General features: G+C 36.7%; 1 protein-coding gene across 7 annotated transcripts in view; it reads left to right on the top strand.

Moving 5' to 3' along the window:
* The window catches only part of LOC109087598 (roundabout homolog 2-like), a 141,836-nt gene that overhangs the window by 93,444 nt on the left and 25,301 nt on the right, over window positions 1-23,091 (top strand). For 4 of the 7 annotated variants that reach the window (XM_042732789.1, XM_042732788.1, XM_042732794.1 and 1 more), the window contains exons 3-8: window positions 10,572-10,729; window positions 11,863-11,983; window positions 12,085-12,223; window positions 13,617-13,744; window positions 15,012-15,023; window positions 21,371-21,495. In XM_042732789.1, the coding sequence (XP_042588723.1) occupies window positions 10,572-10,729; window positions 11,863-11,983; window positions 12,085-12,223; window positions 13,617-13,744; window positions 15,012-15,023; window positions 21,371-21,495 (683 nt within the window). The remainder of the gene's footprint in view (window positions 1-10,571; window positions 10,730-11,862; window positions 11,984-12,084; window positions 12,224-13,616; window positions 13,745-15,011; window positions 15,024-21,370; window positions 21,496-23,091) is intronic. The other 3 variants (XM_042732791.1, XM_042732790.1, XM_042732793.1) reach the window with 1 other exon arrangement.

Here is a 23,091-nt window from a genome sequence, read left to right as displayed (position 1 = left end):
TAGAAAGTTTTTTCTCTCTTGCGTATTTACTTACAATTAACTTATTTATTATTTACTTGTTTTTGTATTTTTTTTTTATAGTAGATATTATAAATGCTATTTATTTAGTTGCAGATATTTTAAATGGTATTTTAGATATTGACTTTTTTTGTATGGTTTGTAGCAAATATAGCAATTGCTGTTTATTATTGCTATAATTGTTACACACACACACACACACACACACACACACACACACACACATAGTTATTTTCTAGTTTTGCATGTTTTTATTGCAGATATTTTAAATGGTATTTTTTGTTATTTACTTTGTAGCAAATATTGCAATTTTTATGTGTGTGTGTTTTTATATATATATATATATATATATATATATATATATATATATATAGTTTTGTTTAGTTAAGTATTTTATTTTGCCATTTTATTATTTTGCTTAATTATATTTATTAAAATTGCTTGTTTATTTGCTTATACAGCAGATACTATTTTATGTAGAAAATTGTGACTCTTTTCAACTGCTTATTTGTGTTTAGCTTTACTTCAATTTTTTTCAATTTATACTAAAATTTTCAGAAAGTGTTAATCTTTTTGGGCTGATCAATGAAACTGCACAAAATTGGTAATTTAGCTTTAAGCTTTTTCACTTGGGTTGTTTGTCCTGTTTAATATACTTTTAGCCATTAAGCTGTGACGGTACCTGAATATTAATGTCAGCCTGGTGGGTCAGAGCATTACTCACACATGGAGGAAATTATTTTTCGTGCACAGTCACCACATCAGTGCATCCAGATGCTTTTCATCAATCAGCTGTGAAAGAGAGAGACGGAGAGAGTGAGGGATCCCAGCTGTTGTGTTCTAACAGGACTCAGGTGATGGCTAAGGAGCAGAGACAGCATCTAAATGAACGTTGAGATGATGACAAACACGCACATGCTAATGCCACCGCAAACAAAAGCCGAAAGAGACCGAAAAAAAGTGAGTATGCCGTACAAGCAGTGTTGATTTCCCACTGTCCCCAAGGCAATATCAGTCTGGGCTTTTGCCCTGAGCTCGCACCGGACTCATTATGTCTGGAGAGGCCTCTTTGATCCTATCGGGGTTTTGGATGATGAAACGTCGAAGGCAGCAGATCGCTGTGTGTGTGTGTGCATGTGCATACTATAGTGTGTATTTGTGGGGATGTTAGCTGGTGGGGGTAGGAGAGAGGGACAGATGTCCAAGCTGCACGTGCCTCGAGCATCAGATCCAACCCCCCAACTCCCCTGTTACCTCTCCACCCCTCTTCGCTCCCATCCCACCACCCGCCGACTTCTGTCAGGAGCCGGTCCAGCCCGTGGGTCCATCGACCGCAACAGATGTGTTCGGCACCGGGCCATACTGATGCAAACGTGTCTGCAGAAGACCTCTGAAATCCAGCCTCTTCCAAGCTGCTGTGGCATGTCATAGCCAGAAGATATGAAACCTGATCTAGATCCTCTTATCCTCTGAAGTGTCATTGGTGGCAGAGAAGATTAGAGTTTAAATTCCTCAAAATGTCACAAGTTCTTCAGGTTCTTTTGCTTGCAGTTGTGGGCCGGTCTGATATATTGTTTCCTGCCGTAACTGACTGCAGGGCAGAGGCTTAGCCACATCTGTCCAGAGATTTGGAGGAAGATATTGAGATGTCCTTTCATGTGGGCCAGAGACAGGTGTATTCAAGAGAAGTACTCTTTCTCAAAGCTGCTGTAATTGTGTTGACTCCACAAGGGAACTCTTAGTGGCGGCCACAAATCACTACAGAGAACAGAAGGAAATCACTCATATACTCAGACAGCTCAAGAGAAACCGCTTAAATATCTCACTATAATATTTTCAGTCAATACTTGGCTGCCCATGAGGACCCATCTTTTTCCCAGGACATATTTTTATGAATATATTTGCGTGTTTCTTCTATTTCCTTGTAAAAAAAAAAAAAAAAAGTCTGTACAATTTTATGCACCAAATGCAGCCTTTTAAACTCGTAGTCTATCTATATCTACATCCCAAACTACACACTATACACTATGCACTTATACACTATGTACTTAAGCACTATATACTCAATCTTGTAGAGTATCAATTATATAAGGTTATTTTGCCATTCATATACTCTGAGTCAGATAGCTTCTCCCCCTTTACTACGTAATTAAAGGGTTAGTTATACTTTTAGATAAATTTTTTTTTAGATAATATTTTTTTGTGCGTTAACCTCAGCGTTGTTTACATTCAGTAGGCAGCGCATGCGTGCCGAAAGTAAACAACGCTCATTACATTGATTATGTTCTGGGGTACTTTCCAAAATGGCAGAAGATGATAACTCGGGTAGAAGAATTGCTGAATAAATTGTTATTATTGTTTTCTTTGCGCTCAAAAAAGTATTCTCGTAGTTTCGTAAAATTACGGTTGAACCCCTGATGTCACATGGACTATTTTACGGATGTCCTTACTACGTTTCTGTGCGTTGATCGTGGTAGAGGGTCAGACAGCTCTCAGATTCCATAAAGAATATCTTCATTTGTGTTCTGAAGATAAACGAAGGTCTTACGGGTTTGGAACGACATGAGGGTGAGTAATTAATGACAATTTTCATTTTTGGGTGAATAAACCCTTTAAAGCTGTGACGGTTGAGTGCACAAATAACATTCCACACTTCATTTTTTTAAGTTAAGTGTGTCATCTGGGTATTTAAAGTACACTTTTTCTTTTTGGAATTTTCAGGGTGAATGCACTACTCACACTATTTATACAACAAAATGTCATAGAATAGTGCATAAGTATGCAATTTGAGACACACCTTATGTGATCTATACATACACTACAGATCAAAAGTTTGGGATCAGTAAGATTAAATAATAGGCAATCTAATACTTTTTTTTTGCCCAAGAAGCAGTATATTTATCAAATGTGACATTAAATTTATTTAAACTGTTATAATACATTTCTGTTTCAAATAAATGCTTTTCTTGTCAAATTATCAAAGGTGGAAAAAATATGGAAAATATGGAAAAAAGGTGTCACGGTTTCGATAAAATTAAGCACAACTGTTTTCAACATTGATGATAATAAGAAATGTTTCTTAAAAACCAAATCAGCATATTAGAAAAATCTTGTGACATTAAAAAATATACAGCAATTGAAAACTAGTGTAGAAAACAGCTATTTTAAATTGTAATAGTTTTTACAGTATTTTTGATAAATTAATTCAGCTTGAGTATAAAAGACTTCTTTCAAATCCAGAGAGTCGCTGAGGGCTTTTTTTTTTGTTGTGGTGGGTGTCTGTCTGAGTGGAAGATTTTTTCCCTTTTCCTGCCTCAGGTCTGCCCTGGTCTGGGGTGGTCAGGGGTGGTCTGTTGTGGATAAGTGGACATCCAGGGGGCTGGAGCACAAATGTGGCCATTTAAAGAAGATGAGAGGATTGAGGGGCCAGCGGACAGGCCTAAAGCTCTCCATATGTCCACACACACAGATAATGATTAGCATTATACCTCATCAATCAGATAAATCAATAGCCTGCCAGTCAACTACCACCTGTTCACCTGATTACACATGCTAAACACACATAGCTCAAATGGAGTGAGATTAATTAAATAGTATGTAATCGTAAAAATGTAAGATGCATCATTGGGCACCTGTGCAACCGTAAATCAAATTCACCTTGGAAGGAGAGGTGCAGATTTTCAATATTGAGGCACGTGGATTAGCACTTGTAAAACTGATATTGACACTCTTCGTGATTTCCTGACCCGAATTTAATAAGATTAATGCCTCGCAATGATCACGCACTGAGATTACACCCCATGTCTGCTTCGATGAAGCACTCTTCAGCATGCGCTTGTCTATGTGTATAACTGAGCATGTGACGGATCGCTTCATGCAGAGAGGACAGATTGACAGATGACCAACTCAAATGCTGAAAGCGCCCCTGCGAACATAAACCTTTCATCACAGAGAGAGAGCCATTTGTCATTTCTCCTCGTACATTTGAATATTAGATTTTATTCATGAGGGCTCGTAAAAGACGCACCCTTTCAGGCAACAAAGTAACGTGCTTTTGATTGCCTGATCATGCTTGACGGTAAATCGTTTCATTAGGTGTGGATGATTGCTAATTGGATGCCTTCGTGCATTTAGTCTAAACTTCTGCTTTGTTAAAGCTAAAAAAAAGGTCTTGGAAAAAACATAAAAACAACCTGTGGTCATAATGGATTGCACATTTCAGCGATCCAAACTGGTTGTAATGCTGAAAAAGACCTCAAACAAACCAGTCTCTGCTTTTGAATTGATTTCGTAAAGCCTTTCACCTGCCGCTTAGTGACTCAAACAAACAGACTCATTACTGTATAGACAGCTGCATTGGGTGCAAGTGAAAGCCCCCAGCAGAGACGTATGCTGGCGGTTTTGATGTCAGAGATCCGACTTTAAAATTAATGAAGGACCGGGGATAAAGAATTGATTTTTGTGAGGGGAAAGGTTGCGAGTCGGGGGATTCATTAGCCATGCCCCACAGAATGCAGCTATAGTGGCAGCCGAGGGAGGTAATTGAAGTGGACTGCAGCGCTCACGGGTAGGATTACACTGACTTGGTTTTCAGAGAAGATAGAAAGATGGAGAGAAAAAGGAGAGGGGGTTTCCCCCTGAGGCCAGTGTAAGAGGTCGAAGGTCATAGTCCTAATCCCTTATCCCTTATCCCTAGGGTTTATGGGTAATTGGCAGTCTAATCAGAGTTTATAGAAGCTCTCTTGGTCAGATATGGCCTAGGACTAGTTTGAAATTATACCCTTTCCCACCTGTTAGATTCATTTGTACCTTATCTTAAGGTCATGATTGTCAAGATAGGAACAAGAGAAGATGATACTCACATTTTATTGGCTTAGCAACCCCTTCTAATAATTATAGTAAGTTTGCTTGTCTACTGGAAGATGTATTTGCGGCAACATTGGTAAGGTTCACAAGAACTTAATTTTCCCTCAGATCTGTGGGCACCTCTCTCAAGGGAACTGGATCTGTTGTTGGTTTGACAAGGTAACATTAGATTTCCATAAGCCTACGAGACTCTTCTCTTTAATTCTGTTTATATGCATGTGAGTGCGTGTGTGGAAATTAATTAGTTGAAAGCTCACATACAGTGTGTTTTGGGACCAGTTCACAGGGGTTAATTAAAGCCACAGGTAGGGCCAGGGATTCAAACTTGCTCAAATAGATTCGACTTGCGCTCAGCGCCCTGCTGACTAAAATCATGTCAAGATATTTTTGAAACATTACTGATGTTGTTTTGGTGTTTAATAAAGCAATAAGCCATGAGAGGACGCATAGAACAGTTATTTTACCACTATATATATATATATATATATATATATATATATATATTTATATATATACATATATATATATATATATATATATATATATATATATATATATATATATATATATATACATATATATATATATATATATATATATATATATATATATATATATATAAATAAACACAAAAAAACCAATCCAAAATAAGGCCCGGTATTTCGTTAATAACTCTGTACTGAAAAAATGTAAATGTTATGGTACCAGGTTTTCTTAAGTACTGGTGGTACCGCGTAACCGGTCAACCTGGTCCTTGATGCGCTGTCTGAAAGTTATCCTCTTCATAAAAGCACTGAGACATGGCGACCTCAAAAGGAGGAAACACATCAAACTAACAAAACACCTTAAAGATTGAAATAAAAGTTCAAGCAGGTATTTCAATTTAATTTTTAATATTTAGAGCTTCTGTTACGAATATTATTTCCATATTTTAATTTGAATCTCAGATTGAAATAAACATCGCCGTTAGCATAAATGCGGCTAATGCTAATATAATGAGCATTAGAATGAACTTTCTTTGTTAATTATTTAATGCTCCTATAACTTTTATTGGTTTAAAAAAAGGAGGACATTATGGTATTTACTATTTTTATACACCAGAGGCTTTTAAATGTGGCTTTTTAAAATAGGCGTGTTAGAGAATGGAAAAATGTATGGTTAACAGTGTCATATCAGTCTGTCAGAAAAACAGTTCTGGGCTTCATTTATTTATTTAATTTTTTTAGTTAGTTGTTATTCTTGGCTGGATGTCTCTAGCTGGTTTTAAAAGGCCTTTACAATTAAATACGTTTACAAACACAGTTTGGATTAAATAAAAGTACAGTCAAATTTTATCTCCTGTATAGACTTTACAATGACTTCATGTTATTATCTAACATTAACTTACAGTGACTGAACAATATATATATTTACAACATTAATTAATGTTTCTGAATGTTATTTAATACAAACACTTGATCATTCATGTTTGTTCATTGTGCATTAAATATTTTTAACAGATTGTACTTGTGTTTTATGTATTAGGATTTTTTTTGTAATTAACCTTAAGAGGAATAATTGCTATATAACTGTTGTATCTTGTTAGGTCATGTTATCTAACAAATGGAATCTTATTGTAAAGTGTTTTTAATACTACAGTTTCCATCTATTGGATATACACTAATACATGTCATCTAAATTTATTGTAAAAGCTGAGGTTTGTTATTTGCTAAAAAGTTATATTTTAGCTGGTGTCAATGATCTATTGTCATTGCTTTACTTAAGTATATTATATTTCCTTTTACAGCTGCAGGCTGAGGAAGATTATGAAACACCCCAGCAAATTCTAAAACAGACAACAGTTGCTCTTCAGCAGCAGAAATTTGACAAACAGATTTTTTTTTCATACTTTTATTATTTTTGGAAAAACTTGAAACAATTTACATGTTCAAGTCCCAGAAAGGTAGTAAGTATATTGTTAAAATAGGAATCGGCATTCTGACGTAGAACCCGTATGTGCTGTGTCTTGTTTACAAGCAGAAGACAGTGCGCACTGTCCATAAAACTTCGTAAACATGTCTGAAGATTTTGACAGAGTGGATGACTTGCAGCTTTTTGAAGTTTTACTTTACATGTGCCGAAGACTGACGTGGGAGGGAAGAAATTGTTGAATAAAGTCATTATTTTTGTTTTCTTTGCGCACAAAAATTATTCTCGTAGCTTCAAAAAATTACAGTTGAACCACTGATGTCACATGGAATATTTAAGATGTCCTTACTACCTTTCTTTGCCTTAAACGTGGTGGTTGCGTTGCTTTCTATGCAGGGTCAGAAAACTCTCAGATTTCATCAATAATCCTAATTTGTGTTCCAAAGATGAACAAAGGTCTTACGGGTTTGGAACAACAAGAGGGTGAGGAATTAATGACAGAATTTTTATTTTGGGGTGAACTATCCCTTTAATGAAATGTGATTGTCACAACTGGCTTTCCTATTTTAAAATGCATCGTCAGTAGACATCCAATTACACTCATATTTGTCAAGCAGGAATGCCGCCATCATTCACCATGACATCCTCATGAAGTGTAATGTATATTCAAGCCTGATGCTACTCCACTGCATACATTTGAAAGAAAGGAAATTAAAACAGCAGCAGCTGACAGACATCCATTAGAGGTGCAAAGAGGGCCCCCCCAGTAGCTAACGCTAATATCTGCCTGTTCTGTTGTCCTGCTTGGGATTCATCAACAATATATATTCACTAGCACACGCTCTGAGAGCTTCATTCGTCAAACCCAACTCTCCCGCCCGCCGCGATGACATTGTAGTGACATTAACGCAGTAATTTAGAAGTAATGGCTGTACATTATCCATCCTAAAGTGAAAGCATACTCTGTGATTCACTTATGCCCACGTAAACACATCCTATGCACCAATTAATTCTCACCCATAATTAATAGTCAGAAACAAATTTGATTCCAGCTTGTGCCCGGCTGTTTTTTTGTCCATCCGTGGCTTTTCAATCTGTTTAGGCTATAATAAATATCGCATTATATCGATCCATAGCGCCTCTAAAGATTTGTGACTCTAATCTCGAAGACCCGCCGCAGAAACACTCTGGTTCCTTTGCTCATCAAGAGGTATTAGGGACCTTGAGATAGCATCTAACTCTCACTAACCGCTCGCAGTGCTGAAGGACAGCCGGTGTCCCCAAGCCGCAAACCTTGACTGTGGTGCCGTCAATCTATTATGTGCATGCAATGATAGATTTTGGCAGATAAGACTAATGTCTTCTATTTAGGAGAGTATTCATGACACTCATACACGTTTATCTTAAAGTGTAATGGGATCATTTTAAGGACAGTGGTATTGTGGACGTGTAATTTGTTATATACAATATATATGGACCTGAATCACTTGTTGATATTTTTGTTAATTTTCAAAAATTAAAAAAATTTAATAAAATAAAAATATTTATAGTATCAGTAAATAATTAATAATATTAATATTTGTAAGATAGTATTATTTATGTTGACTTTAGATTCTAAATGAGTTTAATATAACCAAACCAAACCAGAACAGAGAAACCTATAAATTATAAAAATCAATAATACCACCACTTGGACTGTTTTTATATGCTAAATTTTTACCCCATCATCTCTCTATAATTAATTAATCATCTTTAGGGCTTGATGTGCAAATTATGGTGTAAAGCTCAACCTCCGCAGCTTCAGAAATCTTGTCTTTATGCTCTGAAAGTTTATGTAACACTTCTGTTATGTCAAAAAACAAAAAAGTTCTCTAAGTCTTCAAACTTTTCATATTGTGTGATTTTGAGGAGACGTGTGAAGTGGTCTGGTCGAGAGAGAGCATGAAAAAGATGGATGGGAAGAGAGAAAAATGACTGCCTTCGGACTGTTATCAGACCTCTCTCAGTTCAGTTGGAATACAGAATTTGGAGAGGTTCAGGTCAGTCAAGAGAAAAGGACAAAACCATAAAGGGGGCAGATAGGAGAAACAGTGTCAAGAAGAGAGTGAATTAGGCAGTGAATACAGATTCTTGTTTGTGAAGGTACATTCATTAAAAATAAGAGAACTGTACTGCTAGCCTGGGACCTGTATTGCCTGATCATAGAGCAGAATGTGTAGAATTGTTTATTTATTTATTTCTCCCAGTGTTTGTCTGTTCTTTTTTCAATAAGAAATAATTTATACTGTATGTCTTTTTTTAGCATATCTGAGTTAGAATAGATTCTGTGTGGATAGATTCTGCATATAAATGTTCTATATGAAAATGATTTGTTGTTTTTCTATTGGCCTTGAGCATCCTTGGGCCGTGGATAAATTTGAAGAGTTATTGTACTTTAGGTTGTATGGTATACCCTTATATGGAGGTGGGCGTGTATTATGCTAATTACCAACTGTAGGCAAATGCCCCCTTTTAGAATGATTTAGATTATTATTTTAGAATAATTCCTCAATAATGAATGAGGATGAAAACACATTTCTATGGAAGCTTGTTTCCACCACGGCATAACAAATAAAGGTAATTGTGACTTTTAGTCAGAATTTTACTAAAAAAAAATAAAAAATTGTGAGATGTAAACTCAGAATGAACTTAGAATTCTGACTTTTTTTAAATTATAAAACAGGCTTCTATTAATTTCTTATTTTGTGAAACTGAAATTGAAATGGAAACTGTTTTTATGCGAATAAGCAGTGAGCAATTATTAGTGAATGAAAAAAAGGAAAGGAGAAATTGCTGATTTATCAAGATAAGAAAAAAAAATACAGTATGATTTTGCAAGCAGAATTTCTTCAGGCACTATTTAGTGTCTGCTGCCTGTTTTAGTGTTGGAGTTCAGTCTTTTCCCTCTGGCTATAAAGAGAACTTTTACATTTCCTTCTCTCATGGCTTGCCGACTAAAACAGGGTCCTATTTCAGTGGATTTATTTGCTGTCTGAGCTCTGGATATTGTGTTCTGAGTGAGAGAGCCATAGTTCGGTTCACTTTTGGATCTTATCCAGCGCAATATCCAAAGTCTTCCACTTCATACGCTCTATCTGAACGCAAACCTTTCGCTCTGGGCCACAAACACCAATTGGAAATGTGCAGCAGCAGAACGATTTAGAGGGGTTGATAGAGCAGTGGTCAGATTAAAGTATTGGCAGTGCCGGCACTAAGGAATCAGATAAATGGCAATAAAATGGAAATCCAGATTGAGAGGGGAACTGATATCATCAGCCCCAAAGGTGCAGGAAGGTCGATTGAAGGATATTTGTGCTGCTGGTTATTGCCTATGTTGCCGTTTTTGCGTTTGCATGTGCTGTAGGCTGTGTTTTTGCACACACTGTCATTTTTGTGTTCTGTTTGTAACATTTTTTGCCTGTATCAGTAACAAAAGAAGGGTGATTTTTGCCAGTGTCTAACTGATTTAATTATTCATAGTCATGTGTTAGAGGAAACAATGCATTATTTATTAGGCCGACATGGACAGTGAGCAAATTAAGACCAGGGGGAGAACAGGACAACATTGCAAACAAATTAAACCAGAATGCCAACTAACAAAATGATTGCATGGCACTAAACTAATATCCCAAAATGCTGCTGCATAGCACAGTAAAGTATAGCTGTTTGTGGAGTTATGTTCACAGTGATCTCCAATCCCAGTTGCTGATTATTTGTGTCTTTTCTCCCTGTTTCTTCAGTTCTCCGGGATGATTTCCGACAGACCCCCAGTGATGTTGTGGTGGCAGCAGGGGAGCCGGCAGTGATGGAGTGCATCCCTCCACGGGGCCACCCAGAACCCACTATCTCCTGGAAGAGGAACAATGTGAAAGTGAACGACAAGGACGAGAGGATAACGGTGAATTTCTGTCTTCTCTCTTTGTTTCCTTTCCTTTCCTTTCCTTTCCTTTCCTTTCCTTTCCTTTCCTTTCCTTTCCTTTCCTTTCCTTTCCTTTCCTTTCCTTTCCTTTCCTTTCCTTTCCTTTCCTTTCCTTTCCTTTCAATACATTTAAAAATACACGTCAAATAAATACTGTTCTTCTTGCATTCATCAAAGAACCCTAAGAATATACACATCACTGTTTCCACAAAAATATTAAGCAGCACAATGTTTTCAACATAGGTTATAATAATAATAATAAGAAATGTTTCTTGAGCACCAAATCATCATATCTGAATGATCATGTGACAATGAAGACTGAAGTAATGGCTGGATCACAGGAATAAATTACATTTTGACATATATTAAACACAGCTGTTTTAAGTTGTAATATTTCAAATTAAAATAATAATCAGTGTAATTTAAATCAAACTTTAAAACTATAATTTTTATAAAAATATTTTTATATATAAAATTATTTTTTACAAATGCATTTATATTAAAAATTTTATTGACACTAGAATAACATTTATATTATATTTTTTTTATAATGTTTTTCCATCTAATATTACTGTACTTTATAATGTTTTTCCATGTTTTTCCATCTAATATTACTAAAGCATGCAAACAAATCAGTTTTGAATAGAAACAAAAACGTGTTGGTATGGTAACATTTTGAAAAACAAAGGAAGAAGAAGTTCAGAGAGGACATTACTCTTAATAACTCGCACAAACATGCACAAACTAACAATTAGGAATATATTTATATATCTCTCTCTGTTCTCTCAACACTACAACTCTGTCCCTTTGTTTGTCTCTCTCTCATTGTCTGTCTATGACTCTCTCATCAGCCACTCGACTAAATGGGCTATTAAAGCACTTTTACTAAATGTATCAGTTTGGCAGTTCTCTTTGTGTCAAATGTTTAATAAACGACCAAACTGGCTTTTGCTTTAGTATTTATGTTTTTCTGGAGCCCAGAAACCATGTTCATAAAACATCACAACATGTTTGGCTTCCTGTGGGGACCAACTCAGATTTTAGTGTCTTTCTCTCTTAGATGTTTTATAAATGCATACCCCTGACAGATCGTCGTGTGCTTTTCCTTACAGATCCGTGGAGGGAAGCTGATGATCTCAAACACAAGGAAGAGCGATGCAGGCATGTATGTGTGTGTCGGCACTAATATGGTTGGAGAGAAGGACAGTGACCCTGCTGAGCTTGTAGTGTTTGGTAGGTTTGTAATTCTACTTTATCCTATAGCTTTTGTTTTCTCTCTTTCTCTCTCACACTGAGCTCTCTGGAAATCTTTCTGGGATTTTTTTCTCCTGTAGAGCGGCCCATGTTTGTACGCAGACCTGTGAATCAGGTGGTCCTCGCTGATGACACAGTGGATTTTCAGTGTGAGGTTCAGGGAGACCCCACTCCCACCATACGCTGGAGGAAAGAGGAAGGAGAACTGCCTCGGGGAAGGTGAGACTCAATTAAAAGCAATAAAATAGTGGCATTAGCAATATGATAAAAGACAAAAGTTACAGAAATATACAGAAATTGAAATTCAAGTTATCAAACACTAATTTCTAAATCAAATATAGATGAATCCTTAAAGCTATTAAAGTTATTGATCTCATTTTTTTATTTATTTATTTATTTTTTTTTATTAAAGAGGTCATAAGATGTTGCTAAAAATAACATTATTTTGTGTATTTGATGTAATGAAATGTGTTTATGTTGATTAAGGTTCAAAAAACACATTATTTTCCACATACTGTACATTATTGTTTCTCCTCTATGCCCCACCTTTCTGAAACACGCCGTTTTTTACAAAGCTCATCGGTCTGAAAAGTGAGATGTGTTCTGATTGGCCAGCTATCCATTGCATTGTGATTGGCCGAATGCCTCAAGCGTGTGACGTTACGCCCCTTAACATACTGTGATGCATGTCCCGGTCAGAACACCGGTTTCACAAGACAATAACAATAAAACCCATTACAAACGAGGCATTTGTTGCATCCAGTGGGGACATAATTACTGATTATAATGACTTATACTGTGTTTTTACGTGTTGCGTTGAATCACTCCGCGTAAACATAAAACCATGTCTGCATGTCTTGATCGGAGAAATGACAAACAACTGTAAATAAATACAATTTAGACGTTTCAGAAGCGCACTCCACTTCACCTCTGTGCCAGGCGCAAGTCAAACTAGCGTGGAAACTCTTCAGTTGCACGCACAAAGGCGCCGGCGCGTGCTGTAGCCTGTATCATTTCATATCAAAGCAGGAAATAAAATATGAGCATGCAATGTCGTGGTCAGTTAAGTCATGAAGTTACCAAAAAGCCGATTAAAGTGATCGTAAAGACATTCTGTGACTGAATAAATGCATTCCTTGTCAAGAGAAAAAGTGACAGAAACAGCAGTTGTGAGGTGGCCAACTCTAGTTTTTTTTAACGCTTTAAACTGAAAAAAATAATCAAAGAATTTTAGAATTAAAAATAATTTTAATGTACTATATTAATAAATATATATAAAATAATTACACTTAAATTTTAAATATTGTTTATATGTATCAAAACAGTACTTAATATATTTTGCAGATATATTTTTAATGTATATTTTAAATATTTTTTATTTTTAATATTTAATTATTTCGGTAAATAATATACTACAGTGTAAAAATATGTGTCTATAAAAGTTAAAAACTCATTGAACACTGTTAGCAGCAGATGTTAATCACACTGAAGCGTTACAGTGTTAAAATCCAATGTAGCGAAACTTTGCTGATACAGCTGGCAGAGAACAGTGGAACTCTGTTTATAGGCAAACTAGAGAGTAACTTTGTTGCGTGTGCATGTTTCCTGGCAGGTTTGAGATCCGTGCCGACAACAGTCTGCGTCTTACTCAGGTGAAGGCTGAAGATGAAGGCTCGTACACCTGTTTATCTGAGAACAGCGTGGGCAAAGCCGAAGCATCCGGAACACTTCAGGTCCACGGTAAGTTACAACAACTGTGCAGACGCACAGATGCTGCTTAGCTCAGTAACTCTCTCATACACACACACACACACACACGCATACACGTCCACACAGCAGCACATCTGACGGATTTGACAATAATTCTATTATATTCTTCTCTCTGACTTTAGCATCTTTCTCACACACACTCAATTGAGTCTGAATTGTATTAGCCGTAGCCCACACATACACACACACACACGTGCTGGCCTTGCATTTTGCTGATTACAGGAGTGAAGTGCTATGGCAACAGCCATTTATTTAAAGCTGCCAGATGCAATTAACATAATTCCATCTGGTTAGAAGCACATCTTGCTTCATAAAACATGACTGTGGGCTTGAGAACATGCACGCATTAAGAATATTCTACACACTTAATAGATGTTTATAGCAGCACTTTTGCTGTGAATGATTTCACCTGACAGCTGAGGGACGATGATTCAACGTGTGAGTGAAAATGAAATATTATTAGTACAGCTTTGTAGAAACATTTTAGGAGTCTCGGTCAGGCAGAAGGTATCTATAACATGAGTTTATTCCTGTTCATGTCATGTTGGAATTAGCATAGTTATGAGTTTTCCAACTTGAAACTGATTTTTTGAAACCTGAAATTGCTGGTTGTTATCTTGTTTTAAAAGCACTGACTTCTACAATTTGTTTATTCTAATATCATGTAGAAATAACTAAAATGGCTGTCTCACCACTTGAAAGTGCTTGCACATATCTGTATTTTTTTATCAAAACCAGCTGCTTAGTGTGTGCTTTGATTTTCAAGATTAAATAATAATAATAAAATTCTTATATAATGTAAAATAAAAAAAATATATATATATATATGATAGCAAAAGTATTTTAGTAAGTATTATATTAATATATTTAAATATTTATAGTTAGTTTTAGATATACTACGTACCAATGCATGTGCATCTTTTTTGGTGTTATGGGTGTTGTCATAGAAACATATTTTTGCAGGTCCAATGATGTCAACAGCTCAAAGTCATCTTGTAATTATGGTAATTCCAAAATGACATGAACAAAACATAATTTTGAGTTTCTCTCATCACTTCCTCCTCATCTCCTTTTCCTGTCACTGCTGCCCGTTGTTGTTTCATCCCACTTGTGTTTCATTAATCACTCAGAATATTTTTTTTCATTCATGTTTTAAATACAAAATCCAACTTTCCAGTTCACTCATCTCATTTTTATATTTTTTTTGTCTCTCTCTTCATCCACACCTCCATTATAGTGGGCCCATCTCGTAAGTACCATTCCATTTCATTTCTCTGCATGCGTGTGGTTGTGCTTCACATGTTTTGGAAGGTGCGATTGGTTGTGACAAGGTTAAGATCCTGCGCTGACCATTCATCTCTTGTCTATTTGCTTGTCATTTTTTGCCCACTTAAAGTGACAGTTCACAAATATGAAAATGGTCATTTATTCACCCTCATCATGTCATGTTGTATCTTGTCCATTCAATGAAAATCAATGAACCCCACTGACTTTTGTAAAAATATCATACAGGTTAGGAATGATGATAAAATTCTTATTTTTGGTTGAACTATCCCTTCAGCACACAGAAGTAATGAGTCTCTATTCTAGTCCAGCTCATTAATTCAGATATGCAGAGCAGTAACACTGGTTTTCACTATTAAAAATCACATAAAACACAGGTATTTGAAACTTCAGAGGCTTTTGAAATGTGACTGGGTTTTGACTGCTCTGGATGTTCTTTACTGAGGGGAGTTACAAAAGGTCATTATCTAGTGCTGTGCAGGAGTGACCTCTGTTCTTTCACTCCAGACTATGAGAAAAATGTGATCAAATTACAGAGACACTGAAAGAGAGCTCCTCTGCTCTAAAGCTTGACCAGTACTGCTGCAGTGCCCATAATGCCTCAGTGGATATGAGTTCTAGAAGATCAGAGGGACCTGGAACTGATTTTTTTTTTGTTCCACAATGGTTTTGTGCTGTGTGGCCCACTCAGTTAGCTAGAACAACTCCGTATTGTCAGCAGAAACCTCTTGGGTTTGGTTTTACCCTCGAAAGTGTTCATAAATAGCATAAAATAAATACTCACACTTTTTTAGAATTTGAATTTTATTCCACTTGCTTTGTTTTTCTTGTGAGAACTGTATTTAACTTAAAGTACAATAAGGAGTACATGTGACCGAGAAGTCATTTCCAGATATGTTATTTCTGTTGAGGAAAAACACTGCTTTTTCACAAGTGGAAACAACTATATCTGATGCTGACGGAGCACTTCAGTGTTAGCCAGACAGACCAACAGACAGGCAGAAAGAAAGAAAGAACATGTTTTCAGAGGCAAGCAAAAGCGTACTGCTCCTTTTTAAGTGGTAAAAAGAAACCATTCCCTGCAGGGTGGTAGTTTTCATACAACCCGACTTGGGTCTTTGGTGCTTTTAGTTTTTCTTTTGTTATTTGCGTCTTGGATGAGTTACATTTAATTGAAAGTTCGGGAAATGTACTTTCAGACCTACTCAAACTGTTTTTGTAGTATTTTTTATTTTTTAGCTTGACAAAGAATATCATCCAAAACCTAGTGAGCTGCCCACCTAGGCAACATTTTTAGGCACAGAAGCCAGTGTCAAAGCTTTTGCAAATGTTACATAAAGGAAGGTTTTATTGCTCACAGGTTTGATATAAACAGCTCAAGGCAAATCTCAGTTATTTCCAGTTTTATGAAAATGTTAACATTTTATAATCTTTTAAAAATCCACAATGCTGGAGATTTATGCAAATATCTCAATATGATCTACAATTAATTTTATTGCTCTATAGGGGAAAACAATGGAGATATTAAAGTGATCTAATTGTGATTTTGTTCTTTCACATGGGCTGGAAGCAGATTTTGCACACCTAGACTCATTTTTTTTTTTTTTTTTTGTGATCAAAAAACAGTAAAAACAATAAAAATCAACCTTTTCACACATTCTTAAAAGTAGGTGCCTATGTAGACAGTGAAAAGCTAGGTTTTGGGTTTTGCATCATAGTTATAAAATTAAAGTTTTAGACTTCTAAGCCAGATAAGTGTGTCAGAACATTCTGTATTCAGTGGAAAAGCCAGACGTTTAATACACACCGGGTTAGATTAGTCAGACTTTGTGTGAGGGAGAAACAGGAAGAGATTCTGTCTTCTTTCCACTAAAGATGACGGATTCGTTTCATCATTCGCACAGTGTCGTGAAATAATCCACCGCATGTTTCCTCAACTGCCCTCTTCATTTGCATGTCTAAGAGCTGAGACAATAAATATGAAATAAACCCATGTAGCAGTGATTTACACCAGATTAATCCCGATGCATTGAGGCGCTTCTCCAACTGTGCTCATTTTAAGCTGTCCTAAAAAAGTAGGTTCTATTCCAAACTCTGACAGGACTGATCTTAGCCCATGCATATTACTGTATCCTCATGGGGGAGTATTTAAAACAGCACAAGCTCTCTGAGAAACCGCATTTATGCAGATGATGCTCTCGTTTTGATTATGCAGTAAATATACAGCTTATGAATTTGGCAGGTATTGCTGGACAGAGACAGCTGCTCAGCTAGGCATTGTAAACATATGCCCTGTATTGGTGTAGATAACCTGCAATGCTGTAAAGCGTTTAATCGGTTACACTCTAAAGACTGTATTAATTGCATGTAGGGGGTTTTAATTGCGGCGGTGAGCACTGAAGCATAGCCCTTCCACACTTTCTGTCCGCATCACTGTTCGACGCTGACAACTGCCTGTCATGGCGAGCCCCTGTGGGGATAGACGCGATGTTTGAAGACATGTTTGGTTGGCGGTGAATCTGCATACGAGTTTGTGGCTGTGTATTCACTAACCACTAACTCTCCCAGAGGGAGCATGAAGGTGTTGGATCCTTGCGTGTGTTGTGGTCCGTCTTGGGAAGAAATGAAGTTCCATGAATAATTTTTAGCTTCAGCACTTTTGTTTAGCCTATGTGAGTGGGTGACACTTTTGACCTGTCACTAGCCAGCCAGCCAGCCTGGCACCTTCACAGCTCTGTCTACTGCTATTCCGTCAAATAAACCATCTGTGATACTTCGAGGAAGAGATGTCCAGAAAGACCTATAGATATCTTAACAGATGGCATTCTATATATAACTTGGAATAGTTGTATTTGATTTTATGTTTGTTTTTTTTCCCTCCAAAGCTAACTTTACAAGATAAATACATGTTTATCCCTGATAATAATTTAAAAATAAAATAAAATAGAAAATATAAAATTATTATTATTGTTGTTGTTGTAATTATTATTATAGTAGTAGTAAATATTTTTTATGTTATTGTTTGTATTATCAAGTTACAGTTGTCTATGAATTCTTATCTGGAAAAATATTAACAACAACCAATTTTATTACTATTATTCAGTTAATATTTTATTTATTTATTTATTTAAATTTTTGATCAATGTATTGTGCACTTAATTAAAGTATTATTTTCTCTGTATTTTATTCAGAGCTTGAAAGTATCAATACAGTTTTTATTATTATTATTATTATTATTATAACTAAAAATAATTTAAATTCAACTAAAAAAATAGAACTACTATTATTTCAGCAGTAGTAGTAGCAGCAGTAGTGGCATTAGTGTTATTAGTAATCATCATTATCATTTATTTTATTGATATTATATACATATTATAGTGTAAATCATATTTATACACACACACATTTTATTTATCTGAATTTATTTGATTTATTTGGCCCATATTTCAAAGAGCTGGCACTGTCATCCATTTGATTTGTCATTGAACAGTGTGGTCTGTTTGGTGCTGGTAGAGGTATTATGTACATTTTAAATCCTTTCCCTAAATCTTCTCCCTGTAACACCACATTAGCATGCATCTGACACCTCCATTCTCTCAAAACTCCATGCTGTTTCTGTAATGTTGTTTTAACTGTTAATTATTTATCACAGCCCAAGGCACATTCTGTTAGTTGCATTCGCTTCTTTTTGCTACATATTTTTAGAGTGAAATCTCTTGAGACAGTGTGTGTTTCAGTTACATCTCATTTTCCCCATATATATTCACAGTCATATATAGTCATTTTAGTATATTCAGATAGAAGGCTCATAAGATTTGTGGTATTACATAGCATTAAGTCAATATTTCAGTCCTTGCATCAGCCCAGGTGAGAAATACAGTCAGTAAAGCAGGGGGAATAGGAAATTGGTATCATTACCTCTCCAGTTTGGTCTCTCTAGACTAGTGTCCCAAATTATAACGACAGGGGATGTGTCTCAGATTTGACCTCTAGGGTCAGCAGTATGGCTCTTGCTTGACCTCTGGACAGTAACCTCAATGACCCTTGTGGCCAGGCTCCCTATTGGGCCTTGTTCTGTTTCAACATGCTTGTCGCCTCCAAGCTGTGATGCAGCCAACACTCAACGACAGAGTCTATGAGAAAAAGCCAGCAGGCAGGCAGGAAGCCAATCAGAAAAATTGATCTGAGACAGCTGCATTGATGCAGAATTGCATCTTTTGGATTGTTTTTGACTTTTGTAATGAAGGAAATAGAAAAAGGAGAGACTAAGCCAGTGGTGGGGTGAAATAAAAGAGTAATTGTGGTAGATCATGAGACAAATGGAGTGCAGTTTGTTAGGCGCATTAGTAGGGAGGGTGCAAACGCTATCAGCCCTTCGGCTTGATGAATTAGTGGGAAATTTAAGGTGAGCTAAAGGAGAAAGGCCTTCCTCGGTATAAATGTGTGTTGTCAGACCCGACGCGTCTCTCTAATCATGTGTGAAACGCTACAAAAAAAAATTGCACAGTAGAGGGAAGGAGGATGAGAAATCAATTAGCCGGTGAAGGTTAAAGGTGACAGCGTTGCACATTCACAGGCGCCTGATAAAGGGCAATAGCACAGAAATAATCAATACCCATCAGCCCAGTCGAGCTCCGACAACTGAAGGCTGATCATCAGTTTAGTTTATATTCCACCCTCGACGCTAAAATTCCAAAACCCGTCTATCACGCAGCATCCTTTACTAATATGGGAATTTGTTCCTGTAAACGACCTATCAGGCTTGGGTACAACTCAAAATGGAAGAATTGGCTCCCTTTCAATTAATGAGTAAGAATTTAAATTTAATTGGCCAAACCTAACAGGAAGTTGAGTTAGAAGTGAAATGATGGGAAGTGGAATTTACTGAATATCCATCCATCCAACGTAACACAAACACCAATCCATCTGTCCATCCATCCATCCATCCGTCCGTCCATCCATCCACCCACCCATCCATTCACCCGTCTGTCCGTCTATCCATCCATCCACATGTTTTTGAGTACAACTAATCGACTTACTCAACTAATCGAGTAAGTCTTAACTCTTTTGAGTTCATCTGACCTCATTTGGGCACATTTCTTGTGTTTGAAAACATATTCAGAATGAAACTAAACACAAGCCTCAACCAACATTTTAAAAAATTTCATATTTTTTTTTTTACAGGATTTAAGTGATTTAATTCACAAAAAAGAAAAAGTGTTGGGTCTGGGTTGAGACTGTTCAAGGCCTCGTATTGTTGCTTGGGAGAAAGATGGCTGCAGGGCAGATAAGACCAGCAGATTAGCATCCATCACGAACAACCATTGATCAAACTCACACTAAAGGCAGGAACCAAGTAGCCGCGGCAGAAAGAAAGCCAACAAGGTCTCATCAAAGAGATTGAGAGAGAGAAAGTGAACGAGATGGAAGAATGGATCCGCCGAGAGATAGATGAGATAAACCCAGTGGCCACCCAATGATGCTCTTGGGAGTTTGAGAGTTCCTCATTTATATCCAGACACTCATTAGTGGACAGAAAATGTGCATTAGGTGAAAGAGGCCAGATTACTAATATATAAATGTATATTTGCTCTCGATACACCCGCATATCCCCCACAGGATAAGGGCTCTTCAGCACTGCATCAGATGTGCTATCATGTGCTTTAAAGTATCTCTGCAAGCACAGAGAAGAAAAGGTTTGCATATTAATTAAGCTCTTAATATCCATCTCTCTCTGCTCAGAAAGACCAGCACTGAAACCTCTGCCATCAGTAATTGTGTATTTGGTTATAACCCTTCTTGAGTTTTCAAAAGCCCTGCTTTGTGTCAAAACAGTCCTGAAATATGATGTGGATTAGTTTTGTTCGTGATTTCCAGAGCAAATCCTAACTGTTTATGGGTAAAAGTGTCAGTGTTGGTTTTGTTACATATATCCAGCTAGGGATACTGTATGACCTTTGACTCAGTTTAAACAGAATTCATAGCTCAGAGTGCTGTTTGCATAGTAATGACACTCTACACTAACCTTATCTTCGTGTGCAGAACTGGTACCAGAATGTGGCACCATGTACAATATCAGCTATGACAGCTTTACTGCATGCCACCAGCAGTACTAACACACACACAGTTCATCTCCTTGAGAGACTCAAGTTTAGACTAAACAAAACTTCCACTGTGTAACTGTAGGATAGTCTCACCTTGGAGGAGTTATATAGATTGCAGAACATTCCAGAAGCTCATATGGACTCTATAGGGGCCTTGATTTGCTGTGTGTGGATCTGCAGTTTCATAAGTTTTTTTTCTCCTCTCCAGTTCCTCCTCAGATCGTGGTGCGTCCGCGGGATCAGATCTCTGCCCAAGGCCGTACTGTCACCTTTCTTTGTGGAACGAAGGGAAATCCCCCTCCTGCTGTGTTCTGGCAGAAAGAAGGCAGTCAGGTAAGAGAAAACAGCACACAGATGCACGCCGGGGAACCCTTACAGTGTCAGTGTCAAAACACATCAAGGTATGTGGCGGATACTTTCATTGTGCTTGCTTAAAGAAAGGGTTGAACTCTAGGGCAGTGACCAAGTATAGTAGTAAAAACAAAGCACAGTTTTGAAAGGATTTAAAGACTAAAAGATGAAACTGAATTTCTTGATGATTTTCTTACTGAATTCATAAAAATTAATGTGAAAATTTTAATAAAAAAATTCTAGCACACTGTTTTTTAAACAATGGGCTCAAAAAAAGTTGACTTTTAAGCCACACTATTTAAGTTAAAATACTAAACTTAAAGAGATAGTATAAAGAAATGTAATCATCTTGACACCAGGTGGTTATGCAAAATACATTTTCGTGCTTCATTTTTTAAAATATATAATGCTAGTACATTTTTAAAGTGTGACCAAATTATTTTTGAGGCCACTCGATATGTATTATCATGCAAGATGTTAGCACACTGTGGATCTATGAGTGGCACTTCTAAGATTGTGAGTGGGAAGGCAAGTCTAGTGCCCATATAGGCTGGGAATCTGATGGATTTATTTTTCATTATCTAGCTGATCTCACCTGGTGGATGAGTTTCTCAAGAAGCACTTTTGCTCTGAAAACAAACTGTGCAGCTGTCTTTTTTTGAATCATATGTGTTGTCACTTATAATCATGTGTTGTCTGACATGACAGGAAACATATGATTACATGTGACAATACATGTAATGTATTTGACAGCTGATCATGCATAACTGGCTCTCTGAAATTAAATCAGTTTTGTGTGTGTTTAAAAGCAAAAACAAATAATGTTTTATATATAAATGAATGAATATATTCTTCTTCTTATTATTATTATTATTAATAACTAATGACTTTAATCAGTGTAAAAATAGTATTTAAAAATAATTATTGTTTTTAATTAAATATGAGCTGAGCATTTTACGTTTGGTTTTCATGATTACAAGAAGCAAAAAGAACTACACAGGTTTTTTTTTAATCAGTCCAAAGAGTTTCAGAGTCAAGGAGACGAAGAGAAAGAAATAGAGAGAGGATGCCTTGCAGCCAGTTTGGAAACTGGTGACAGGCCATTCACCGGGGTAGAAGGAACTCTGGGATTTCTGCAGGAACTTGTTCACGTTCATGTCTTCTCATTGGGTCAGAGGAGGATAGAACATGTCCCTGGGCCCAGCTAGATAACACGCTCATGTCTCTATTAATAAAGCACAGCAGAAGAAATGAAGATATAAGCCTCTGGTTGTTCTCGGAGGAAGCACTCGGAGGAAGGAAGCCAGTTCCCATATCCCTCCCTCCATCCTTTCTTAGATCCCTTCATCCTTCTTTTTTTGTCGAGCAAAGTGTGTCATAGACCAGAGGTGATCAAATATCCGCTGTACGTTGGGCCATGAACTCTTCTCCGGTTAATCTCTCATCTATTCTTGTTTTTTCTGTGTGTGTATGTGTGGCTTATCTTTGAGGTCAGTAGATATAGAACAGAATTGAGGATGAGGGTGAGTCCGGTCTGAGCCAGAGGGCTGGGGGGAGCGGGTCACTGGATTATCCCCC

The sequence above is a fragment of the Cyprinus carpio genome, chromosome B10 (assembly GCF_018340385.1).
Source record: "Cyprinus carpio isolate SPL01 chromosome B10, ASM1834038v1, whole genome shotgun sequence".
Taxonomy (NCBI): domain Eukaryota; kingdom Metazoa; phylum Chordata; class Actinopteri; order Cypriniformes; family Cyprinidae; genus Cyprinus; species Cyprinus carpio.
Note: the sequence above shows the minus strand (reverse complement) of the source record. Positions and strands in the feature narration are given on the sequence as shown.